Below are 24,204 nucleotides of genomic sequence, written 5' to 3'. Positions count from 1 at the left end.
GAGCCCTTGTGCTTCCTAATACCTCTGTCCACACAGTGACCCCAGCTCTCGGGAAAGATGAAATTGTAAATCAGATTTGCTTGTCTCTGTGATGAAAGCTGATGGGCCCATTCTGTTTGAGGGACCAGCCCTGGTTTAGGGACTGGCTCTTGAAGACTCGCAGGGGAATATGCTAGAGCTCAGAGCTGGAGGAGGCCGGCAAGGTGAGGAGGCCAAGGAGGAGGGGAGAGGGGGCTCCTCTCCCATTCTCACTTTCTCCCTCCCTCTCTCGGTCACCTGCCCTCTTTCTTTTTTCCAGATCATTCCTCTCAGGTCGTGCCCAGCAGCAGAGCTCCTGGGCACCCATCAGGACCTTCTGGAATACAGCAGCTGCAAATAGTAGTTCGTTGAGTTCCTTAGAGCTCGAGTTATCGGGATAGTCACGTGAGTTTCATGAGCAGCTGAGGCTTTAAACATCGCCGTGCCGACTTGAACAGGAGCACACATCCGGAGGCGAATTTACTCTGAAGCTATGAGGGGGGCTCCTTGCTGGCAGACTCCCTTCCAAGGCTTTGTTCCCTGCATATTATTTTATTTTGCATATTATTTGCTTTTTCTTAAAGAAGGCTCCAAATGGGATGCCTCAGGCCCCTCGGACCTGGACCCACTCCTGCACACACCCACTGGCGCTTCCCGTGGCCAAACTGACAGTTTGTTAAAACTAACAGTTTCATGTGTTAAAACTGTAACAAATCCGCCCTCAGCCTCATGGCCAGGATCCCAATGAAAATGCTCTCCAGTTTACCAGAGGGAGAACTTAAGGACTAAAAAGTGTGAAAGAAAAAAACTTAACCTAAAGCTTTTCATTAAAAGCATCCATCAGTAAGCACAGTTACTGGGACCGTGAATCCAAGTGTCAAAATCCTGCTTGTATTCCATTAACTTTGCAAATAGTTTGCCACGTTCAACTGATTTCCGTTAGAAGACCAGGCCCACTTGGGGGTCCGCAGGACCAGGCTTCTTCTACAGGATACTGGCCCCCAGAAAGCTCCTGTTAGCTCACGACCAGCCACTGGAACGGGGCGCTATGGGTTCCATGAGATTCCAGCAAGGACAGTGCAGTGACTCTAGCCAGTGGGATTTATAATTCTCATAATATTAACTTTGCACGTTTTGAACATCTCCTTCTTGGAAGATACTCAATGATCAGGGGACATTGGATTTTTTTTCAGGTGAGAGCTTTTCCTCACTTTGCACACTGCCAAAGTCCCACGGAGGATGGGTTGACAAACCCTGGCTGCGAATCCCATTTGAAAACTTCAAGGGAGAAAGTGGCCAGTACTTTAGGGTTTCTGTGGCGATGAGGTCTTCTTCCTTCCTGCCTCTGCTTCCAGTTATTTGCCCATTTCTGGTTGGTTTTTCAGCTTGATTGCCTTCTCTCTGGTCCCACCGATTCTCTTCTCTCCCCTCCGCCTTTTCCTTCGGTCCGTTTCCCTCCCACTTCTTTCCTGCGTCCCCTTCCTTCCCCCCTCTCCCCTCTCCCCTCCACCGCCCCCCTTCTGGCTTTTCCTCTGAGGACTCTGGTCTTCACCCAGCAGAGGGAGACATCACCGCTCACTTGTTTCCCAGCTCGGCAGGGTTCATATCCCAGCACCAACACCAAGAAGCCGCTGGGAGTATTTTAATTTATCTAACTGGCTGTATGCGCTGGAAAACAAAACCAAACCCAAGCCCCAGGGTATTGGACGATGAAAATCATTACTCTGAATAGGAAATTGAGAAACTCATGTTTTCATTCCAAAACAGCCCCTTTACAGGTTCCTGTTGATCAAATACAGGGTTGAACCATATGAACTTGCCACTTATTTGGTCAACAATCATCCGATGCTGCATCCTGACAGAATAGAAACCCGATCACTTGGCGGCATAGCCCCGGCGCCGTCTGCGTGCTGGAGCGGGGCTGCAGCTGCAATAAGTCACTGTGACGGCCACTGATTTATTGCCCAAACGAAGTGCGCTGGCATTTAACTTGCAAAGAGATTTATGGCTTCAGATGTTCGAATGTCACAGGCATTATCACTTAATGTTACAACTTAAAAACATCCCAGAGATAATTTACTTTTTGTTTCTGCAGATTTTCAAATAAAATCGCTCGTGTCGGAATACATTTCATTCTGCCCTGGCTGACTTCGTGTCTGCAGTGACCCTCAGACCACGTTCAATGCTGCTGAGAGCAGAGCGTGGCATTTTCTAGATGGTCTTTATACAAATTAAGAGTGAATGACATGATTTATTCCATTTGCTCCAATTCTGTCAAGGTATTAATGTTGGGCATTGTTTATTTCTGCCTGCCTATGGAGCTGTGCTCTGGGGTCTTATGAATGCTCACTTACAGTTATAGAAACACTGCAAACTTCTAAAATCTACCTAAAATGTAGGCTGGGAGGAGAACTTCCTTTTCGTTCTTCTATTAACATTATCATTTAAATTTGTTTAACTTCTTTTTTCTACAGTATTTGATTTTAAAGATTAGGCATGGAGTTCTTCTGAACTGGTATGATTTATTAAACTAAATAAACTATTAAATAATAAATCATACCACTGTTAGGTTTAGTCTTGTTTTGATATTGGATTAAGGGGTATTTAAAAATTAGATTAAGAAAACATAGCAAATGATTTTCCAAAAAACAAAAAGAAATTCCAACAACTATGTACTATCTTTGTGTTTAGCACTCTGATCCCAAAGGAACTTTGTAGCTACAAGTGCCAGATTTAAACATAAACTGTGACTCTGATGCTATACAGAATTTAAATTATTTGACAACCAAATGAGATACACTAAAAACTGGACCACGAGTGGATGTCATCACTGCACACACATGCACAGAACTTCAATATTAGGTAATAATAAAAGCCAATAATGAGGAAGATAGGATCCTCCATTGGCACCGAGGTTATCTGCACTTAATTCCAGTGTGGCTCCTCAGAACATCATAGGTGTGCAAATGACAAAGGCTACACTGGGGTTACATGCACCATTTCAATGCTGCAGATGTCACTTCCTTACTTCTGTAACACTTCCTTCCTCGGGACTTTGTAGTAGAGGGAAGATCACTTAGACACTATATACCTATCCTCACTCCCAACAATGGGAGATGGTAAGTTAACAGTGAATTTTCCTGTTTTTGAGATACTGTAATAGGTAAGACCTCAGTGGGTACTTGGATGCCAGGGCTATCTATCAAGATTTACCTAATTTTCCTGTCCTGCAATATCATTGTGTTTATCTAAGACCTAAAGACTTTACCTCTAATTTCTAAAATATCACATATTTCCCCGGAAGTGCTTCCCTATCATTCAGGAAGTACCTTTCTGATGTAGACTTTGGTCCTAAAATAAAATAATTTGTTCATTTCCTTCCTTTGCAAATGAACATGCAGAGTCTGGTGCTAAATCTAAATGTCTCCAAATGTCCCTCCTTCAAGGAAAGCTCTGGCTAGAGTAACCATGTCTCAGGGTTAACTCACTATTTATTACTGGTAGAGTGGGTAACAAAAACATGCATCTGGGCTTGTGGCAGTGTCGGCTGCAATGTGTCCTCTGATCATAGAGACAGGCTTCTGTTCCAAGGGATGATGCATAACCGACACTGGACTAGTACTCCCTCTGTATACGGGGGGTGTATAAAACTGCCCAAAATAAGAGAGACAAACGATTTCCAATAATGCACAACACACAATGCAAGATCACAATCCCTGAGAGAAGGGAATCTCACAAGGTGAGCCCCACAGTCAACCAGCTCTCTCCTTGGGGGGACTTTCTCAACCACGCTGTAGGCTAAAGTGTGAGCAGAGTACAGCAGTCCTGCTGAGTAGAGCAAGCAGAGATCAGAGTGTGAGGAAGCTGAAGCACCTGGATCCTAGGGCAGGGCATTGGCGAAGAGGGTGCTGTGCAGAGAGAGGGGGCCAGAAGTCCTAGTGGGGGTCCCCCACAAGTCTGCTGCCAACGGCTATGGTGTGCATGTGCAGGATGAGTCTCCTCCCTCAAAGGCTGACAAGATAGCAGCTGCAGTGGGGCTGAGAGAGGAACAAAGATACTAGAGGTTGAAAAAAGTAGTGTTGGGGGACACTGACCTCATTAACACTTCCAACATCTTGTTAACATCCCTGATATCCAGCTAGGGCATTAGGAAAGCTGTGCCTTAGGAGCAAGAACCATGCCCTAAAGCGAGACCTTTGAAAGTTCAAGATGATTAGCTAGTAATTGAACTGCCCGCTAAAATAAGAATCAACAGTCTTCAAAAGAAGATAACAAAATCCAGAGTCTCTACAATATACTGTCCAAAATATGACACTGTATTCAAACAATATCAATAGACATTCAAAGAGATAGGAAAATGTGATCTCGAGTCAAGAAAAAAAGTGGTCAGCAGACACCGGACCCAAGTTAGCCCAGATATACTTAGCAGGTAAAGACTTTAAGCTTCCCATCCACGTCTCTTTCCCTTACCCCAGTCATGTCCATTGTTGTCCAGTCGCTCAGGGTGGATACAATTGAGCTGGCTGGTGTTGCCACCCACAGACATCAGGGAAATAATAATAAAAGAATAATAGCTAATACTTATCTAGTAATCATCTGTGCTAGGCAAGATTTTAAGTGCTTTAATACATTAACTCATTCCTCATAGAAGCCCTACAAGGCAAGGATACCAATATTCCCATGGATAAAAACATTTATGGATGAAAACTTTTAGGCAGAGGTTAGACACAATAGCAGTTCGGTGACTCTGACTAACCACATGGAGTGAAACAATGTCCCCATTTCCTCTGTTAAACGTGCCCTCTCTGGCTATCAGAAAGGCAAACAGTAGGTGCTCAATAAATGTTTGTTGACTTAATGAATTGTGTCCCATCCACTCTTGACCTAAAGTGGCTCAGTGGCATCAGTACCTTTGAGATAGCCTTTGCTTATTTTTTTAAATCTCGAAAAAACTGGAGCATTGTGGGAGCAGTATTGTGTGAGTCACAGGGTGAAACTAACATACGTTCATTGGTTTTGGTAAGGACCACAGTCATCAGTGACCTGTTCTGGTGATGCTTCATAATACTTTTCTCCATCTAACTGTTTATGTCCTGTCCCCAGACTGCTGACCTCGAGGACAGGGCCAATGTACTCTACAAACCTTGCATTCCTAGCACCTAGTCGAGTCTTCAATACACAGTAGGGACTAGGGACTTGGGAAGAGTTGCTGAATAAACAAGAGGTTATGTACATAGAGAAGTGATCATAGGTGCTGTGGTCAGAGTTCTGGTGAGCTTCGTCCTTACAGGACTTTTGTCTGGCACCTGAGGTAGGCGAGAAAGACTTCAAATATGAACATACTTGTCCTCCACGCCTGTGCACTTGAAGGATGCAGGGTATGAGTGAGCATGAGCATTAGAGTCATCAGACTGGGTTTGGACCCATGAATCAATGGCTGTGCCCTTAGGTAGACAATCAGCTTCTCCCAGCTTAAAAAAACCCCAGCATGCCTACGTCCCGCTGTTGGTTTGAGATTAAACAAGAGCCCATCATCACATCCTTGAATGCAGCTGATGCCCAATAAGTGTTATCTCCTTTCCTGTGGGCCTGTCTCTACTCTCTCTGTCCTCACTTTCCTCTCCTGAGAAATAAGAAGGGTGACCCTTAAGGCCATTTGTGTGGGGAGTGCAGACAGAACAAGATGCCCTGGGATCACATGGAGCAGAGTGGCAAGGACTGATGTATACACAGTTGCTTCTAAAGAAGACGAATTATTAGCAAAGCAAAGCAAAGCAAAGCAAAACAACACAAATGAAACACTGCTCCCAACAAACAAACCCAGCAAGTTCTGCTGGGGCTGGGGCCCCGCTTCCCTGTCTATAAACACAGCCAGAGGTCACAGGGAATAAGTGGTTTCCCTGAGCCCCAAGTAACTGGAGACTGCTGGCTTTCACCTTGCAGCTCTTCATACCCAGAAACAAGGGGCCCAGGAGGCTCGTTCCCCAGTCCATCTTGAAAGGGACATTAATCATGGAAACTGTTGTGGGTGACTCAGGTCCACAGAGAGCAAATAGTGCCGCTGGAGGCCCCCACGGCAGGGATCCTTTTCAGAAACATGGAACTTCTTTAGGGAAACTTGTGCCAGGGAAAGAGGGACCATTGCCTAAGGGGTTTTAGGCACAAACAGTCAGGCCAGCCAGGCTGCAATTTCAGGTGCCCGTGGAAAGCCCCCGCCCTGCCCCAAGTCTCCCACCCACAAACAGGAAACAAAGCTGCCTTTCCACGTGGCCAGGGCCTGCGATCCCCGGGAGAGAATGAACCGCCGGTCTGATGACTTGCACTAAGGTGTGTGTGGCGGGGCTAAGATGCGGCTGAGTGCGGGAACTGCCAGCGCTGTCCCCGGCACACCAAAGGGGGGTGGGAATCAGAGCAGTCTGAGGCAAAGGGACAGAATGGGACACGAGGACTGCTAGCCAGCCAGCCCTGCTTTGGGCAGCTGGATCTCGTCCCCAGATGGCCTGTGTAAGGGGACTTTCCATCACGAGGTGTCATAAGCTGCTTTTGGAGGGATTTTGTGTGTCCTTCTTTTACAAGCCCTAACACACCCGTCACCTGGCAGCCACACCCCACTTCCCCTCGCCAGAGCCTGGTCCCTGGGTCCCTGGCACAGAGGAGCTGTCTGGGTGTGCCTGGTGGGTCGTTAAGGGTTAGTGAGCACAGAAGCGGAAGGGAAGCCATTGCAGGGAGTGGGCCCCTGCAGGCGGCTCCTACCATGTCGCTCTGCGAAGCGGTGGCCCCATAGGCGGCCAGCCCGTTGGAGGGCGTGGCTGGCTGAGGTGTGTCAGGCTGGATGTACCCTCTTCTGTCAATGAGGCTACAAGAGAGAACAAAACAGTACAGGAGGAGAGTGAGCAGAAACCAAAGATGCCATCCACACTGTTTATTTCCACCTTGGGGTCCCTCTTTCTGTGCTGGGCCCACCAAGACACCTCTACTCACCTTCACATGTAGTCAGGTACCAAATGCTATCACTTCTGCTCTTTCAAATGCCTATAGCATCTGTTGCCTCCCTGCCACCTGCTGCAGACCCGGCCCTGTCCTCAGGTCTCAGGCCCACCAGCCACTGCCCTCCCACCCATGGTCCCCAGGGCCAGTCCTGACCACGTCACCCCTCCTGCTGGCACAGCTGTGAGGCTCCATCGCCCACGAACACAATCCAGGCTCCTGTGCTTGGCCTTCAGGCCTCATGCACCTGTCCCCCGCTTCCCTCTCCAGCCTTAAGTCCCTGTCTCCTGTTACACACACAGCGCTCGTATGGTCTTTCCCTCCACATGCCTGCACTCTGCCCCAGACAGAAGCCACCTACCCGGTGCTGAGGATATTTTTTCTATTCATTTTTTTAGAGAGAGTGCGGGGGGGGCGGGGGGGATGAGAAACACCGGTGTGAGAGAGACACATTAGCTGGTTTCCTCCTGCATGTGCTGCCCCAAGCCGGGTCGGGGATCGAACCTGCAACCCAGGTATGTGCCCTTGACTGGGAATTGAACCCAAGACCCTTTGGAACACGGGCCGATGCTCTAACCACTTAGCCACACTGGCCAGGGCCACTGGCCATTCTTTACAGCCAGGTTCAAAAGCCCAGTGGCCCCTGCTCTTGTCCTTATACCCACTTTTCATCCTTACTTGGCTTCTCTTAGCGCAGCATGGGGTCTGCCTGGGGTCACAGTGACTTTATACAGTAGTGTCAAGCAGCCTGCAAGCTTCCGAGGGCAATCTTCATCATTTGTCCCCACAGCACCTGGGCCTAGAGGACTCAGGGCCCGGCGTCCCCTGGCACCTGCATCCCACCCTGCTGGCATCGCCTGTACCCACACTGGCATCTGTAATGGGGTGTGAGATCCATGAGCGCAAGAGCGGAGTCTTCCTAGTCACTGTCTCTCCCTGGCCCACAGCCAGAAGGTGCTGGGCAAACGCTGTAGATTAAATGAAAATGGTCCTTTGTCTCCCACAAATGAGTTTTCTGAACACTATTTCTACAGACGTCTTTTCTGTGCTCCATGGCGGCTGCCCCGTTAGAAGGTGCGGTGAAGCTTCCCTCACCTTCAAAAGAGCTGCCTTGAGTGAGCGCTCAGTGTTGACCTTGAGTCCAAGGGCAGAACTGCAAAGGACAACAGGTTTGGCTAGTAAGTGGGCGACTCCGCTGTGGCCCCCGCTGTGTGGGGCCCGGGCCACACGCCAGCAGCTTCTGTGAAATGCCCCAGTGCACTCCACCCCCTCCTGGGCGGCCGGAGGGGGCTGCTGGAGGCAGCTCCTGCGTGTCAGTGTGGCTTTCAGAAGATGGGGGTTATCATGGCAACTACAGCCTTCCGGTCTTCAAGTGACAGAAGAACAAGCCATTAAGAAATGCTTGTGACAGGATCTTGGACTGGGACTCTCTCTGCTCCAGTTTCAGTTGAATCCCCAGAAGTTTAAGAAAAACAACAGGCACCAGGAGTCTCCATCTGCCAACGGTAGGTGCTGCTGAACCCCCCATGCAGGACGTCAAAGAGGGTCTCAGATCAAGTGTGCAAGGGGAGAAAAGAGAAAAAGTGAAAAAAGCAAAGAAGGAAGTCCTGGAGAAAGGAGTCGTCTGCACCCCACCGATGAAGAGACCAGGCGGGCCGGGGCTGGGGCTGGGGCTGGGGGGAGAGGTGAAGGTGAGGCCAGATGTGGGACAGACCCAGCGTGGAGTTGACTTGAAGACAGGTGTCAGGGGTTGAACTATATCCCCTCAAAAGATACGATGAACTCATGGGCACAGAAAACAGTGTGGTGATTGTGTGTGTGTGTGTGGGGGCGGGGTAGAGGTAGAAGAGGGTAGAGGTGGGATAAACAGTGATGGGGAAAAAATTAAGTAAAATAAAGGGGGGGGGAAAGAAAGCATCTAGCACACACACAGAGAGAGAGAGAGAGAGAGAGAGAGAGAGAGAGACAGAGAGAGATCCCTACCCAGGGAGGAAAGTGTTAACCTTCAGTGAACCTTGGAGTTCTGATTCATTGAAATGACACTATTTTGGATAAAAGGAAAGTTCTCTGAGTCCTTGTTTTCTTTTAAGTGACAGGAGAAAGTAAGGGACTTGCAGGGGATTTCATCCAGGAGCAGAAAAAGAAATGCGTCATCGAAAGTGTGTGAAGGGACAGCAGGGAGGAAAACAAAGCCGTCGACCTGCATCCTACAGGTTCAACCTCTTCATGTACCGGCCGCCACCCAGGGCTGCCATTCTGCCCCAAGTCTCTGTCCAGTCCTCACCATGGTCCACGAGCCCCTCCAGATCTGGCTGCGCTCCCCTCATCTCATCCCTTGTCTTCCCCTCCCTACCGGCCCCCCCTTGCTCCATTGACAAGCCAGGCTCTCCCCTCACCTCTGAGCCTTCCCACATGCTCTTCCCTCTGTCTGTCCTCCCACAATGCCTTTCCCCAGTTCCTACTCATCCTTTAGAACAGATCACTGAAAGCCCCCCTCCTCTGGGAAGCCTGCCCAGGTGTCCCGGGAACCTGCATCCTGCCCTTCCTTACAGCCCCACCGCCACGGTGAGGGTTTCCCATCCTGGGTCTGCACGTAGCCCGGGCTCAGCAGTTGTTGCCAAGTGAATTCTTACAACTGGCCAACCCACACTCCTGCCCGTAGGGCTGGCCCTGACCACACCTAGGGATTTTATCTTTCCAATTTTTCATTCTTCTTGCCAGACTTGTATGAGGAACCTCTCCCCCCAAACCTGGCCATTTCCACCCTGGTGTCCCCACACCTCCCAGGACACTGCAGGGAGCTGGATGTGGGTCTGCAGCTCGCACTGGGAAACAGGAAGACCCACTCTTATGAGCACACTGTCATACGGTTTAACAATGGTTTACAGGCAACTCGAGTGCATGGTTCTGGGCACACAGCTCCTGATACTATTATTATTATTGTTGTCTTATCATCGCCACAACCGCAAAAGCTTCAGGTCACACACATCTCTCCCTCTGAACTATCTTAGCATTTACATTCTACACAACTCAGCTCTTAACACTCATTTCTACACGTTTTCCAAATGCTTCTGACAGAGTGTCCTGGTTCCCTCACTGTGCTAACCACAGCTCCCTGCTCACCACTGACACACAACATCATTCAATAACTAATGTGGTCACGTGCCTCGGTTTCCCTATTTGACAGGAATTCAATGGAAGAACCAAGAAGGTGTCAAGTATAACACAAAAGACAGCCAGGTCTCTCTCTGTTTCACCGAGGCCACGTCTTTGTGTGACCCGATCCACCAGCAGCGGCAGAGCTCTCCCTGGTGAGCTCCGTGCTCACACAGCTAAGGTGTGTGCTCCCCTGAACCTGGTGACTGGACGCTGCTTTCTGAACCTCACCTCGGAGAGACGGGCCCGCACAGGGCAACACAGCAATTCGTAAAGATGTTTCCGTAGCTGTAGGGGTTGTAATTCTCTTTACCTCTCTTATTTGACCAAGATCCTTTAATCTGAAAGAAAAAGACAGTGACACAGTATCCGTCACACGAACACAACCGTTGGAGCGAACTGGGCCAGGAGAAGCCCGTAAGAGTGCAAACCATCTCCACTCGTCTTCGGCAGGAGAGCGAAGACAGTTTCACGAGGACACTGGCTTTTATCCCAAACCTGGAAATATCCCCAAACAGCAGGTCAGATTAGGGAGAAAGTAACATTCTCTGGGACGCGCTTATTTCTACTACACAATGCCAAAGACCAGCTCACAGAGCCCCTGGGGAGTTTCACGCTCACACTCAGCCTGTTAAAATAGTAACCAGGTGGATGGCAGCCGGAGGGGTAGCGTGGCTCCCTAAGGGCCAGTTTAGAGCCCGTCTGAATTTGGCCTCATGCTGTTGCCAAAATAATTGTGCAGATTCTAATCGCCATAGTTACCAAGGAGAAACAACTGTGCTAATGTCCTCTTGCCTCACGCACCTCGTCAGCACGGCTTTCTTTCCCGGGCCTCTAAGGCAGCCGGAGTGGCTCTGAGACATGCACCGACAGACGCTCTGCCAGAATCTAAATATTTAGAGCAAAGAGGACTGGGCTCGTGAAGAAACATTTTTCAACACATATTTCAACATTTCTCTTGTTTTTATACCTCTCTCTATCCGCATTACGTACAGGCAGGCGATCCCGCACGAAAGTTAAACTTTGGGGCTGGGCAGTCTCCAAAAACGACACGGAGACGCTGACCAGGAAAGGCAGACTCCACCTTCACCTGGGATGCCAGCCTGCCCTGGTCTCTCTTCGGGGAGGGGTGGCAAGTTGATCACAAAACCACTGAAAAGAGAACAGGATGTCCTCCGCAGGGCTCGGAGTTGGGTGTCACCTGGCTGATCTTAGTATTTAGTTAACTGACATGGTCCGAAAGCGAGACAGCGTAGAGATGGCGGACAGAGGCCTTGGGGCGTGACACATGAAAGGCTCCTGTGCCGCACACTCTTTGCTCCCAGGGCTCCCATCTGGAACGGGGTGTACGGAAGACCCTGGCTCCTAAGCTCTTCTCTCCCTTCCCCCCTCGGTTGCTGAACACAAAAGAACACACACCGGCCCCGCACTGCCGGCCACTTACATCTTCGTTCGTTGTCTGGTTGGAGCTGATCAGGTACGTGTGGAAACCCAAGAGCCCAACGATGGACCAGACGGAGAAGAAGCACACCACGGCCTCCAGCACGGTGACCTTGAGTCAAGGACGTGAACCGGGAGCATGGGAGGCTCTTGGAGTGCCCGCGGGGCTGCCATGGCTTGCAGTTTGGACGGGAAACACCACAGGCACTCCCTTAGGCCTCTTGCGTCTATGTAGCCTCTCCCACGGGTGTTCTCCCTACCTGGAGGGACCCCCTCGGGCAGGCCCTATGCCATGTCCTCCCGCCACCTGCACAACATTGGGCTCAGTAAATGGACGGGCTCCCTGAACCTGACCTGTTGACCTTTCCATGGGTTCCTCGACTGTCCTCCCCACCCAACCCTTTTCGCCTTTTCACTGTGACTCACTGTGTAGCCACCGACTGTGGCAGCAACACCAGAAAATACACCGGCTGGGGCTGCAGCAGCCCTGGCCTCTGATGGAAGGACTCAGTGTTGGATAGCACTTCAATCACAGACTCTAATTTTGGCTTCCGAGGGCTGAGGGCTGTAGTACCCAAGAGGCTTCTCCCCCAGCCTGATGGGGAGGCCGTGAGTGAATTGTCTCGGGGCTGACTGTGGGTGGCTGTACCGGGCAGGGTTTATCCTCATGGCTCTCTCTGGGCAGCCCATCCACACTGGTGGCTGCCTGCTCCCGTCTGCACGTGGACTTCTAAACCAGTGGGGGCACTTCTCAGGGCGGCATCACGGTGAGGGTCATTTTTATTTAGGGCACGCTTTCCCAGCCCCTCAGCCAACGCTGACACAGAAAGCGCTGAACCCTGGATGCTCACCAGGCTCTGGGGGACGGACAGTCCACAGATGTGTTATAGCCAAAGGAGGAGAGGGCTGGCTGGCATTCTTCAACAGGGCAGATAATCGGCCAAGAGCCTGGCGACTTGCAAAGACCAGAGAATTTTTCTGTCCCACAAACATTTATAAAATTCTATTTATAAGATACAGATGTTTCTTGGGGAAAAAATTTCTTCATAGGTCTGGGAGTTTAAGTACGCACCATGCATCCCCCAACAATGAATTATAGGCCAGAGAAAATACTCGCGCTTTCCTAATGCTTCCAGGGATGGGAGCCATGCCCCACACTGTAATATATCTCCATTGATTTTTTTTCAGGGTTGGATATAACTCACCCTTAGACCAGAGAAATGAACACATTACCCAGGGCAGCGCCATGACTGGCCACGTCACAATGAACGAATGCCACTGTCCAGGGACATGGGCTGCATACCGAACGGAGGAACGAACGGCTCCTGCCTGCGACCAACGGTCAACGTCAGGATGCACCCCTGGGTCTGCTCTCGAAGCGGTAGAAAATGCATTATTCTTCCAAGGGCTAAACTTCGAGAAACTGCTAGTTCACAGAAAAGCACCACCCAGGAGGAGGAGAGTGCCCTGTGCCAGCTAGCCGAGGGGGACAGCCGAGCCCACTAGAACGTCAACACGCAGCGCCCGGGGGGCCCTCCTGTCCTCACAGAGGGCGGAGGAGAGGCAAACGAAGGCGGTTATTTCGGAAGCAGATAAACACAGACGGGTGGGGAGGGTCAGCAGGGGGAGGGAGATGCCGAGAAGCAGATCCCTGCCCGGGGCTACTGCCAGCCTGGGCAACCCCTCCCCTTCTCCCAGGGTTACCCAGGTGGGCAGGCGGTTATGGCGGGAGGCCTGGTGTGCACACGAGGACACACGGGCAGTGGCCTGCGTAGCAAAGACTGTCTCATTCTCAACCGCCTTCCGACAGGTCAGCACTCACAGGTGCCCCTTCTCCTAACCTCATGCCCCATCCACGAGGGGACAGACTGAGAGGCAACCACGCCGGAGCCACGCCCTGCACCGGCTTGAAAGGGGCAGTGAGGAGGTGCACAGGGCGGACAGTCAGGAAACTGGGGGTACCAGGAGGTGACTCCGGCAATGCATTTGCACAGGCTGGAGGAAAAGACAAGATAGAAAGACTGAAGAGGAAGGGACACGTGAAACCAAGCAAGAAATGGTCAAGAGCAGGAAAGAGAGAATAAAAAATGGAAGCAGAGATTTATTCACTGAAGAACACGTGAAGAGCCGAACTCTGATCTCGGGAGCACCGCGCATCGCCAGAGGTTTACAGTCCAGGTAGAACGACAGTGAAGCCCAAGGACACGTACCATTCCTATGAGCAAACCACAGAAAACTGGCGTGAGAGCCGAGGTGAGGGACAGCAGTTAAGGCGGCGAGTGCCCATGCCGTCCCTTGGCAAAGCCGCTTACGATCGCCACCCTACCAGGAGCCACTGTTCTGCCCGTGGACGTGGAATTTTAAAGGTTTAGCACAACAAAATGCAGCTTTCTATATTAATATTTCATGCTTTAGAGACACTTTATAAATAGCAGAAGGCAGTTTCCCCGTTAGCTCACGGCTGTGTCAGAATGACATGAATTCGAGGTGAGGTGCAAACCGCGGCCCACGCTGGCCCCCCCACGCAGCAGCCGCTCCTCCCACGGGGAGTGAGGGCAGAATCGCCACCATTCGGAACAATGGCTGGCTTCACGGGCTTGTGCCAGGTGCCGTCCAAAGGCTTCACAGGGACGAACTGAACCTCAGACCAGCCCAGCGAGAAGCACAATTCCCACTCGACACATGGGGAAACTGAGGCAGAAACCAGCTAAATAATTTGCTTAAGAAACAGTAGGGCTAGGATTTGAACCCTGGGCTGTGGCGCTGCCAGTTCGCCAGGCAAGCCATGGCCTGGCTGCTTTCTTAATTCTTGCTGAGGGGTGGTGGCTCCAGGCTCACCGTCCCCATCTCTGCTTGCAGGGAGGGGGTCCCTGTCAGAGATTCCTGAGCCTGGGGCTGCTGAGGGAGACAGTCCCCTTCACATTCAGTCTCAGGCTTCGGTACAAATACCTGGACAATACATCTCACTGACCTAACAGCTGGATGTTGAAACTGTCTCTGCCAGAATAAGAATAATATACATTCTCTTAAATGTATAAAAACCCATTTACTGATTTTAAAAAGAAGAGAAATGACAGGAAACGTGCCAACTCCACTAGGAGCTAATTTATAAGCACTTGGAAGTTTACTGCATCAGAGATGAGCTCCAAATTGTAGCTGTTAGCACTGCAGCCTCCTGTCTCCACCCAACTCCCAGTAAGACAGTGGGTCTCCTTTGTGGCCAGGGGTACGGCTGTAAATCCCCCGAAGCCCCTGGCCCAAGATGTTGCACCCCGAGGCACTCACTAGCTGACTATGAAACTGAAAAAAGACTGGAAAATGCTGATGGCTAGATGCTCCTCCACTGGGTCTCTGCACAATTCCAGAAGCGCTTACTTTGAGCCTTATGCACCGGCCCTGTCCCGGGACAGGTGAAGGGAGAGGAAGATGAGCTCCGGGCCGAAGGGAACAGGAGTCTGTCCGCCCCTGGGGAGCTGAAAACAATGTTGGGCAGACTGGTGAGGGTGAAAGTGAGACACCATGAAACCAAAGCTTTTCAACTGTTTTGTGTCCCCACTCTTTTAAATCTCAGAAAAAATGCACACAAACACATTTTTTCTTATAATTTCAGGAGGCTTAAAAACTCCTCTGATGCTGTTCCATGGATACAGACTGGCCCCCAAGGTAAGGTGTCCTGATTTATTCGAATTCTTCCATTTGACAGACTGGAAGGTGAGGCTCAGAGTCATCAAGCTGCGTATAGGAGCTCACACAGCAGTCCGTGGTAAAACAGAACTAGAACTTGGTCTCCAGGCTTCTGGGAGAGACAGAACCCTTCCCAAGGCCCGAAACTATGACAGTGCCACATGACAGGCCGTAACTTCAGGGCCTCAGACCTCACGGCAGCAAGACAGAGACTGCCTGTGACATTGAACCTTGCTCCTCAGTCCCACGGCCTCGGGGCCACCCCTGGGTGGAGAGCTTATCTTCGTTAGTATGTCACAGCCCATCTCTTCACATTCCAGCGGTCAGGCTTACGGCCTGATTTTTTATTCCTACTGCCAAATCCAGATGGCAGTTTATTTTGAAAAGTCTGTGTGTTTTATGTGGGTTTTCTTATTGACTGAAGTCCCCCAGATCCCACAGTGGCCAGGGACTGCTGAAGTCCAAGGCTCTGCCTCGGGTCCTTTCCTTTCTCAGCTCTGGGCTTACAAGGCCCTGGGTGCCACACGGTGCTGAGGGACACTGCTCTGTGGGCACCAGGCATGTACCCCGAGTCCTCCTGCATCTTATTCTACGTCAGGTCTCTGTCTTGGGTTCTGATATTTAAGTATAGAAATAGGTGCTATTGGGAATTCTTTTTTTTCCCCCCTAAAAACTAGTGAAATGAGCAACGCTCACTTCCAGGAAGAGCTTGGAGGGAAGGGCAGATATCAGGGGCAATTCCCTTTGCTCTCTTGACAGAGTGTCCGCAACAGCACTTAATGCTGTTAGATATTTAGGCTCAGGAACCTGTCGGCATATTATCCTCAGCAGTTGGACGACCCTGTAATCCTTAGACAGAGACAGGGAAACACAGCTTGTGCCTGTCACCTGAGTGCCCACCACTGTGCCGGGGACGGGGGCCACTGCCTTCACACTGATGTACATGGCAGACACCTTGCAAATGGAGAGTCACTGAGACCCCTCAGAAGAAACCACCTGACCATCTTTCGGTCTCTCAACTCCTTTTCTCCTACATGCTTTTATACCAGCAATAAAGGTGTATACCTGTCCCAAATTAACCTATGAAGTCACTATAATTCTCATCACAATTCCAGCTGGAATATAAAAAATGGAACGAGTGAAAATGTACAAGAAAAGGTAAGAAATTTTGAAAGCAAGCACCATAGGGGTAGGAGTTTTGTGGCATCTCCTGACCCGTTGTCATGCTGGGCTCCTGCCTGGAAAAAGGTGATCTAACACTGAAGCCAAAATACCCCAGAGCAGCTACCTCGGCTAACACAAACGAGTCTGAGAAAACCACCCCATTCTCTCCCAAAGGAAACGAGGCGAGGCGAGAGTGAGGTCCGGGTGGAACGCGACAGCCCAGCGGCCTGTGCCCCGTGGGGAAGAGCAGGCAGGTGACATGATGGGTCCTGAGCTGCTCCCAGCCTGACCTTCCTTATTCTTTTTGGAAGTAGAGAGTAATTAAGGAGCATCACGCAAACCCATAGTTAAAGTGAGGGGCTGCGTTTTTAAATTAAAAAGCACATATTTCACGTGTGCCCCTACCCCCTAACCCCAGTCAGCAATGTGACTGCCCAAGACCCCTGTTCTGACGAGTGTTTTCTGTCTGAAATGCGTGCTTTGGAGAATGCCTCCGTCTACTGAGTCTGTTGAGAAATGTTGATGCATCATAAATCTATATTCCAGAAGTATGCTTTAGGTTCTACTGGGTTACGATTTGCTCAGAAAAAATATGAAGCTCTGGTCATTAGTGAGGATGTATGTGTGGTAAGTAGGGCAGGATCCCATCAGGACAGCTGATCAGTGTGTTTGGCTCCTGCCTTCCAGCTGGACACCTGTGTGGCTTTGGAGGTGGCATGGGGATGGCTGAGCAGAAACTTGTGAGGGGCAGATCACCGAGAAAAGGTGCGCTAACCACTGGACGGCAGACAGGGGACAGCCCAGGGAAGCTGTGAGACATGGCGGGTGCTTGTACAATTTGATTTTTAGACATTTCCATGTCAACATGTACATCTACCTCATTTTTCTCAACTGCTTTATAAATTCCAGAGTATAGATGAACCATAGTATATTCTATTGATGGATATTTAGATTTCTTAATTCTTTCACTGCTCCAAAAAATGGGGTAGTGGATTTTCTTGTTTGTATTTCTTTGTACATGAGGGTTAGTATTTCTCCAGGATTAACAACTAGGCGTGTCATCGCTGAGTTGAAAGTTAAGCATATTTTAAATGTTGACTGACTTGCCAAATTGCCCCCTCAAGAGATGGTACCAAGTCATCCTCCCACTTTCCTACATCTTTACCCCCACTGCGTGCTACCAGTGCTATGATTTTTGCCAATTTGGTGGGCTGAGAAGTGACCGACTGCTAGTGAGCTTTGCGAAGGCCCGTGGGGCAGACAGAAGAATGGCCTCCCCAAAGATACCTAATCCTGGGTACCTGAGAATACATTGTTGACAAGTCGAAAAGGAGTTTGTGGATTGAAAGTTATGGACCTTGGGATGAGATTACCCAGAATCATCAGGGTGGGGCCAATCTGTAAAAGCAGAGAGGTTCTGGCTGAGGTCAGAGTGATGGTGGAAAAAAAAAGGAAAGATTCAAAGTATGAGAGGGACTTGATCCACTGTTGCTGGCGTTGAAAAGGACGCATAAGTCAGGGAGTGCATCAAGAAACAGGGACCTGTCCTATCCCCATGAATTCAGTCAACCCCCTGCATGAGCCTGGGAGAGGGTTCTCCCCAGAGCCTCCAGGTAAGAGCCCAGGTCGGCCAACACCTTGATTTAAGGCTTGTGGGACCTGCAGCAGAAACCAGCTGAACTTACTGGCCTCTGACCTGCAGAGCTGTGTGATGATAAATTTATGTTGTGTTAAGCCTCTAATCTGTGGCTGTTACAGCAGCAACAGGCAGCTAATACAGCCAGGAACGTGCCAGAGCAGGCCTGGGAGAGGCCCTGGCCTGGCGGTACAGACGTCCTGCAGCCAAGCCACGCCTGGATGCTGCAAGGGCCTGTCATGCACTCACAGCAGGTCCTGGCCACCAACATCCTGAACTCGGAGGCGATGCTGAGGGAACAGCCTCAAAGGAGAAAACCTCAGGCTATTGGTGAGGCTCAGCAGATATAGCAACACTGGGAAGACAGCGGCTGAGATTTTTTTATGAGTTTTCAAAATCCGGGCCATAGGGTAAACTCTTTGCCTCCACCTGAGAATCATATTCTGAGAGAAAATAAGCTAAAATTTTCTCTGGACCAAATAAGAGCATTTCTCCCTCCCTTTCCCATGTGAATGGTTTCTGCAGCACAGTCAGCGTGCCACTTCGAACGCACTGCCATTCTTCCTTTCCACCAGCAGCATCTGTCTACTCCCCCTGTGGGGAACACAATGCTCTTGATTATACAGACTGTGAGCACAGCCAAACCGTGAGAACAGCGGACGTGTGAGCTCTAACAGAAGGTTCTGGCAGAGCCTGCCCATCGCACCAACCCCCACAGAAAGAAGCTTCCTTGAAATCGCTCCTCCCACGTGTGTAAGCAATGCTTGGGTGCTGAGCATTCTCACATAGATTCCAATAGTTAATTTTGTTAGCACAGCATTGTCAAGTACAGAGTGGCTGACTCCCGTGGGCCAAAAAGCTGAGACACAAAAGGGTTAAAAGCAATGACCCGTACCTCATAATTAGCTGTGACAGATGTGATGGAGCAGGAATGAAAAGCTGTTAACCCATCGAGGACTTGCTACTGGTCTTTCCTTACGACTCATCCCAGGATTGGGAGATGGTAAGATCCCTGGGTTGGGAGGTCTGCAGTGGATGACACACACACACCCGGCCACAGCAAGCCCAGCTCCACACAGCTCCAGTGGGGAGGGCTGAGGGTGAAGGTGCCCACGAGAACCACGTGGAGCAGCAGGTGGCCCAAAAGCCCCAGGGAGCAGAACCACTGAAATCCTCCAGGGTTCGGGTCAGCCTTTCTCACCAGTGAGGAGTCCCTGCCACTGACAAGGGATATGTAACCTCAGTGAAGTTCTTCCTTCCTTTAAGAGCTCCCTACCGCAAGACGACGACTCCGGGGAACAGGGAGTTCAAGTCCAGGCTACCTAGTTATATAGACGGAAGGGGGCTGGGTCCCAGAGGGAACTGGGCAGTGGGGCGAGCTGGCTGGCGCTACACCCATTACTGTAAAACCTAGGTGGATGCGAGGGAGCGGGAGCCCACGCGAGAACTTAAGGGGTGAACATTTTTCTTTCAAGAAGTTCAAAATACTACAGTAGCCTGGCCGGCATGGCTCAGTGGTTGAGCATCGACCTCGGATCTAGGAGATCGCAGTTCGATTCCCGGTCAGGGCACATGCCCGGGCTGTGGGCTCGATCCCCAGCAGGGGCGTGCAGGAGGCAGCCGAGCAATGACTCCCTCATCATTAATGTTTCTCTCTCTCTCCCTCTCCCTTCCTCTTTATGAAACCAATGAAGATATATTTAAAAATAAAATACTACAGCACATGCCCATATATACTGTTTGAGAGGATGGGATTAATCCAGTGACTTGACATTGACCGTTCAGGGCTGTGAAAGGTGGTGTTTCTGAAACCAAATATGGGTTATCTGTATTGCCCGGAGGGATGCCAAACTGACCCCCATGATCGAATCCACACGCAGGCTCCGGGAGTCCCATCTGGTGGCTGCCTGCCAAGAAAGGGACCCCCCAGGGGCATCCGCAGAGATTCTGTAGGGACCACCTGCTGATCAACGCGAAGCCAGATGTAGCCTGCAGCCTGACTTCTCCCCAGACAGCCTGGCTTAACACAATCAATGTGGGTTCTTGGGGCTGGGCAGGAGTTCACCAGGTTTTCCAGCTAAAGGGCGCTTCAAGTGAAGCCAGGCTAAGTGAGCCGCTGCGAAGTCCAAGCTTTCAGACGCCATTCGCACGCAAGCCAGCATTAGGGGGCCTTTCAGGTGCTTCACGGAACAAAAAAGAATACGGTTTCTGAGGAGACAAGCCAAGGCACAGGTGAAGAGGTAACCGAGGAGAAGGTCAGTCCAACACAACACGTCAGCCCTGCAAACAACACAACCACCACAAAGGATATCTTGCAGGACTGTCCTTAAGAGCATTAAGGAATCCTGTTTGTTGTGAACCTGTGGGAATAAAATCAACATTTAGTATTCAAACAGTCACCCCCGGAAAACAACCCGTCACGCTCAGAGCTCTCTCATCTACATGAAAATCATAGGTGTCTCAGGATCAATGAAATAATTATATTGTGTATGTGCTGCGGCACCCAGGGTCCTGATCCGAGACTGAGCCCCCCCTGAAGTTATTCAACAAGCACACGGCAGAATCACACCCAGACCCAACATCTGCAGGATGTGTTTTCAGTAAAAGCAGATGGATGTCTGCATATTTTCCCATAAATTGTAGTTCTGATTACTCCTTTGTTTTCCTCATTTTTTCTTCTTTTTTGAAAGACAGTTTTCCCAGGGTTTGTTAACTTTTGACCCTGGATGTCCTAGAAACTAGGCTACGTATAAAAGACATCTTTCTCTGCGCCCAGAGTAAACACTCATAAAGCTGAGGTTTATTAGATTCCTTTTGAGTTTGGGACACTTTAACATGAACTGTCTATGCCAGAAAACATTTCTTTAAGGGCTTGAGCAAAGATGCATCTGACAAGAAGCAATTTTTATTTATGTATTGACATTATACATCTTTACAAATAAAAGCTCAAAGGAGGAACTGTTGAGGTTCCCATTATACATCTTTACAAATAAAAGCTCAAAGGAGGAACTGTTGAGGTTCCCATCGTGCGGTGGTGATGCCGGGTCCCCGCTGTACTGCAGGAAGCCATGTGTTTGGGGGCACGGTCTGGCCCCGGGGCAGCAATGAGGTGATACCGATACAGGGACGGTTCTAGTGCCTTCCTGCCGCATGTTGTGATGGTGTGGGTGTGGCTGCAACGTGGGCGTTACAGGCAGGTCCCAGGCCCCTCTGTGTAGCTGGAAACCTGCTCAGCCACGGGAGGCTGAGTGGGATGGCTCCACACTCTTCCTCGAGGTCCCATTCCCTCTGTGCGTGCCCCCCTTCTCTCTGCACCCACTGGCCACCACGGAGGCCCAAGGGGGTGCCGCGTGTGCCAGGGTGCCGGCCAGGGAGAGCTAAGGGAAGCTTGGGTGTCCCTGCTGGGCCAGGAGGGAAAACCAGCAAGGCTGCGGCAGACCTGTGAGCAAACACAGCCTTGAGGCCAAAGAGACGAGAAGAAGTAATCTGTCTTTCCCTTCTGAACCCAAACTGTATCGCTTCCCCAAAGTCCCCTCCTCTGTGAGGAATTCCAGACGTCACTTGTCAGGAATCTGCGATAACAGAACCCTCACTCCGCTCCCCTCCCAGCCCTGCCCTCTGCTCAGAGCCCGTTACCTGGTGGGAACAACTCTGGCGACAGCTTCCCAGCTGCAATCTTAGGGGGGTCATGGGAACCATATAAAAACTCTGCCCTTCCTAAAAGCATCCCAGGTCAAGCCAAAGGGGGGTGTAGGGGGTTGTTGGGGGGCAGAATAAGAGGATAGGAAAATCTTTATTTGCTTTTGTCCAAAACATTTGGGTAACCTGAAGGCAGATACATTCTGAGCGCTTTTTGTGTGGAAGACTGGATTAAAACATACAAGCGTAAACCACAGCAAAAGCCAGCGTTCCGCAGCCCTGGTGAGCGAAACTTGAGAGGAGGTGCCAGTGGAATGACAGCCCCACTGCGGGGTGAGGCGGGGCTTGTGCGTGGGCTCCCAGAGTTTGCGTGTGTGGCTGAGCAAATGAAAACAGGCCTTATTATCCCGGATGTAGGGCAAGGCCATAACTACAATGTGATCGTGTATATAGGAAAGCATTTTGAAGGTGCTAAAGACGACATGAAAATGCACCATTTACACTATTTTGTAGTGTCACTGGTAGTATGTTGGATACCAGTGCCTCTTTCTTCCACACGTGTGCATGCAAGGGCTTCTTCTCTTGGAACCTTTGGTCTGTTAACACCCAGACAGGACCCTGGCTACTTTTGCCATTTCTCGACTCTGAAAATTGAGAGGCGAGGTGCTTCTGCCGAGCCACACTGGCATCAGCCCCCGGCTGTGTGGGAAAGGTCCTTATGAATGTCACCCCTGTTCTTGCAGTCCCGCCAAGTTACGGCTCCCAAGCATATATTACAGATCTGTATCACATTCAGATGAAAGGATTTCAGTAAGAAAAAATGGGAACGCGGATTAAAAATGCCCATGAAATTCTGGGGTACTCCATTTAACGTCCAAAACTGACCAATATTAAAAAAAAAAACTAGAGTGAAACTTCCTTACCATCCACTTCCCCAGGTCCCATACAGGCACATACAGCCCCCAGAAGAGAAGGGGGGGAAAGCATTTCCAGCTGCAGCCTCAGCACGCCCCCTTTGCGGTTTTAGTGCTGCGGCTCCGGGAGAAAGTGAGGCGTGTGCTCAGATACTTTCTGGAACATTCCAGAAAGAGGCTCCGTACTTGCTAATGGGTGGTTGTACTTCAGGAATGTGGACAAGAGGCCCCGCTGGACTTTAATGTTGCTAATGGCACTGTAATGGGATTTTAAAGTCTCAAATTTATAGCTCAAAGCCAATTAACTCCCTTCTCGTCACTGTCTACTGCAGGAAAGTGAATGGCCAAGAGACAAAAGAAACTCAAAGTTACGACCTTCAGAATGGGGAATGAAACATGCCCTTTGCTTAGGCAAATATATATTGAAGTCATTTATCCCCAAATCTCATTTTTAACCAAGCTGCTTCCTTTATATGCCAGGGCTAGCTCTCTCACGTTCTAGCAGAGACCCGAACATCTTATCAAATGCACACTTTTAACATGTAGATTCGGGTGCAAGAAAACCCAGGCTTTATCCCCAGACACTCTTTTCTAGGGAGGTGACTGTTCTGCTTAAGTAGATATCATGTTAAAAAAATAAAAAGCCCGGCTGCTCTATGGTAATCCCGGCAGCAAGCTGTCCTTTGTGCAAATGTGGGGCTGATTCTTCCAGGGGACCCCTTAGCAGGAGAGACAGTGAAGTCACTGAGCTTGGAATAGGGACAGTGTATGAAGGAGAAAGCCCTGGAGGTAGAGAGCCTGTCCCAGGTGTGACCTGGCAGCTGCCCTTGGAGGGGGGGGATGGGGAGTGGGAGGGAGGGGGGTGAGGGGGCATGGGGGGGCATGGGAGGGCATGGCAGGGGAAGGCAGAAACGCAATGGGGGCGGCCTGAAGTGAGGAGGGGGACAGGGGAAGCGAAGAGAGAGCCCCAAATGATCAAAATATTAAATCAAAATTAAATCAGAAAACCAAGGTCAGGCACAGGGTTACGTACGCAACCTGAATCCGCCAGCATACTTACGAAGAGTGACGTGGGTGATAACGAATGCAAAGATAAAGACTGTCAGAAAAGACAGAGATAAAATAAACATATAAAAAAATCTGTAGTTTCTTTTCCCCACACAGTTGCCTACCCAGGGACAGTGGTGGTCAAACCGTTCTGAAATGAGAGGCAGAAAAGAAAAAAAAAAAAAAGAAATCAATTAATAAAATGTATTTTTTACATGAGGGAGCCCCCCTCCCCACCACTCAACCCTCTGATAATGTAATAAATGATATCATGCTCCGTATTTACCAATTAGCCACTCAGAGCAAGGCTTACCTTTAAGGCATTTCAAGGACATAATTATTCTTTCAACAGAACTTGGCTAATTACAGTTAGAAAAGTAAAGATTTCACCCTTTTGTAAAACAACAACAAGGACAAAAACACCTCTTTGGTTCACAGAACAATCTCTCCTTACGGGGGGACCAAGGCCCCCGATGTAAGGGCGGGCCGGGGTCTCCGCCTTCCGTGGGTTCACTGTTG

At 50.1% G+C, this 24,204-nt stretch overlaps 1 protein-coding gene across 1 annotated transcript in view; it reads right to left on the bottom strand.

Annotated features, from left to right (window-relative positions):
• The window catches only part of ZDHHC14 (zDHHC palmitoyltransferase 14), a 150,097-nt gene that overhangs the window by 3,260 nt on the left and 122,633 nt on the right, over window positions 1–24,204 (bottom strand). The window contains exons 4-8 of the mRNA XM_016200687.2: window positions 23,699–23,836; window positions 20,397–20,445; window positions 11,606–11,708; window positions 10,393–10,502; window positions 6,772–6,874 (exon numbers count right to left, since the gene is read on the bottom strand). Of these exons, the coding sequence (XP_016056173.2) occupies window positions 6,772–6,874; window positions 10,393–10,502; window positions 11,606–11,708; window positions 20,397–20,445; window positions 23,699–23,836 (503 nt within the window). The remainder of the gene's footprint in view (window positions 1–6,771; window positions 6,875–10,392; window positions 10,503–11,605; window positions 11,709–20,396; window positions 20,446–23,698; window positions 23,837–24,204) is intronic.

Source organism: Miniopterus natalensis, chromosome 5, assembly GCF_054644295.1.
Source record: "Miniopterus natalensis isolate mMinNat1 chromosome 5, mMinNat1.hap1, whole genome shotgun sequence".
Lineage (NCBI taxonomy): Eukaryota > Metazoa > Chordata > Mammalia > Chiroptera > Miniopteridae > Miniopterus > Miniopterus natalensis.
The sequence above is the reverse complement of the archived record's forward strand: the minus strand, read 5'-3'. Positions and strand labels throughout refer to the sequence as shown.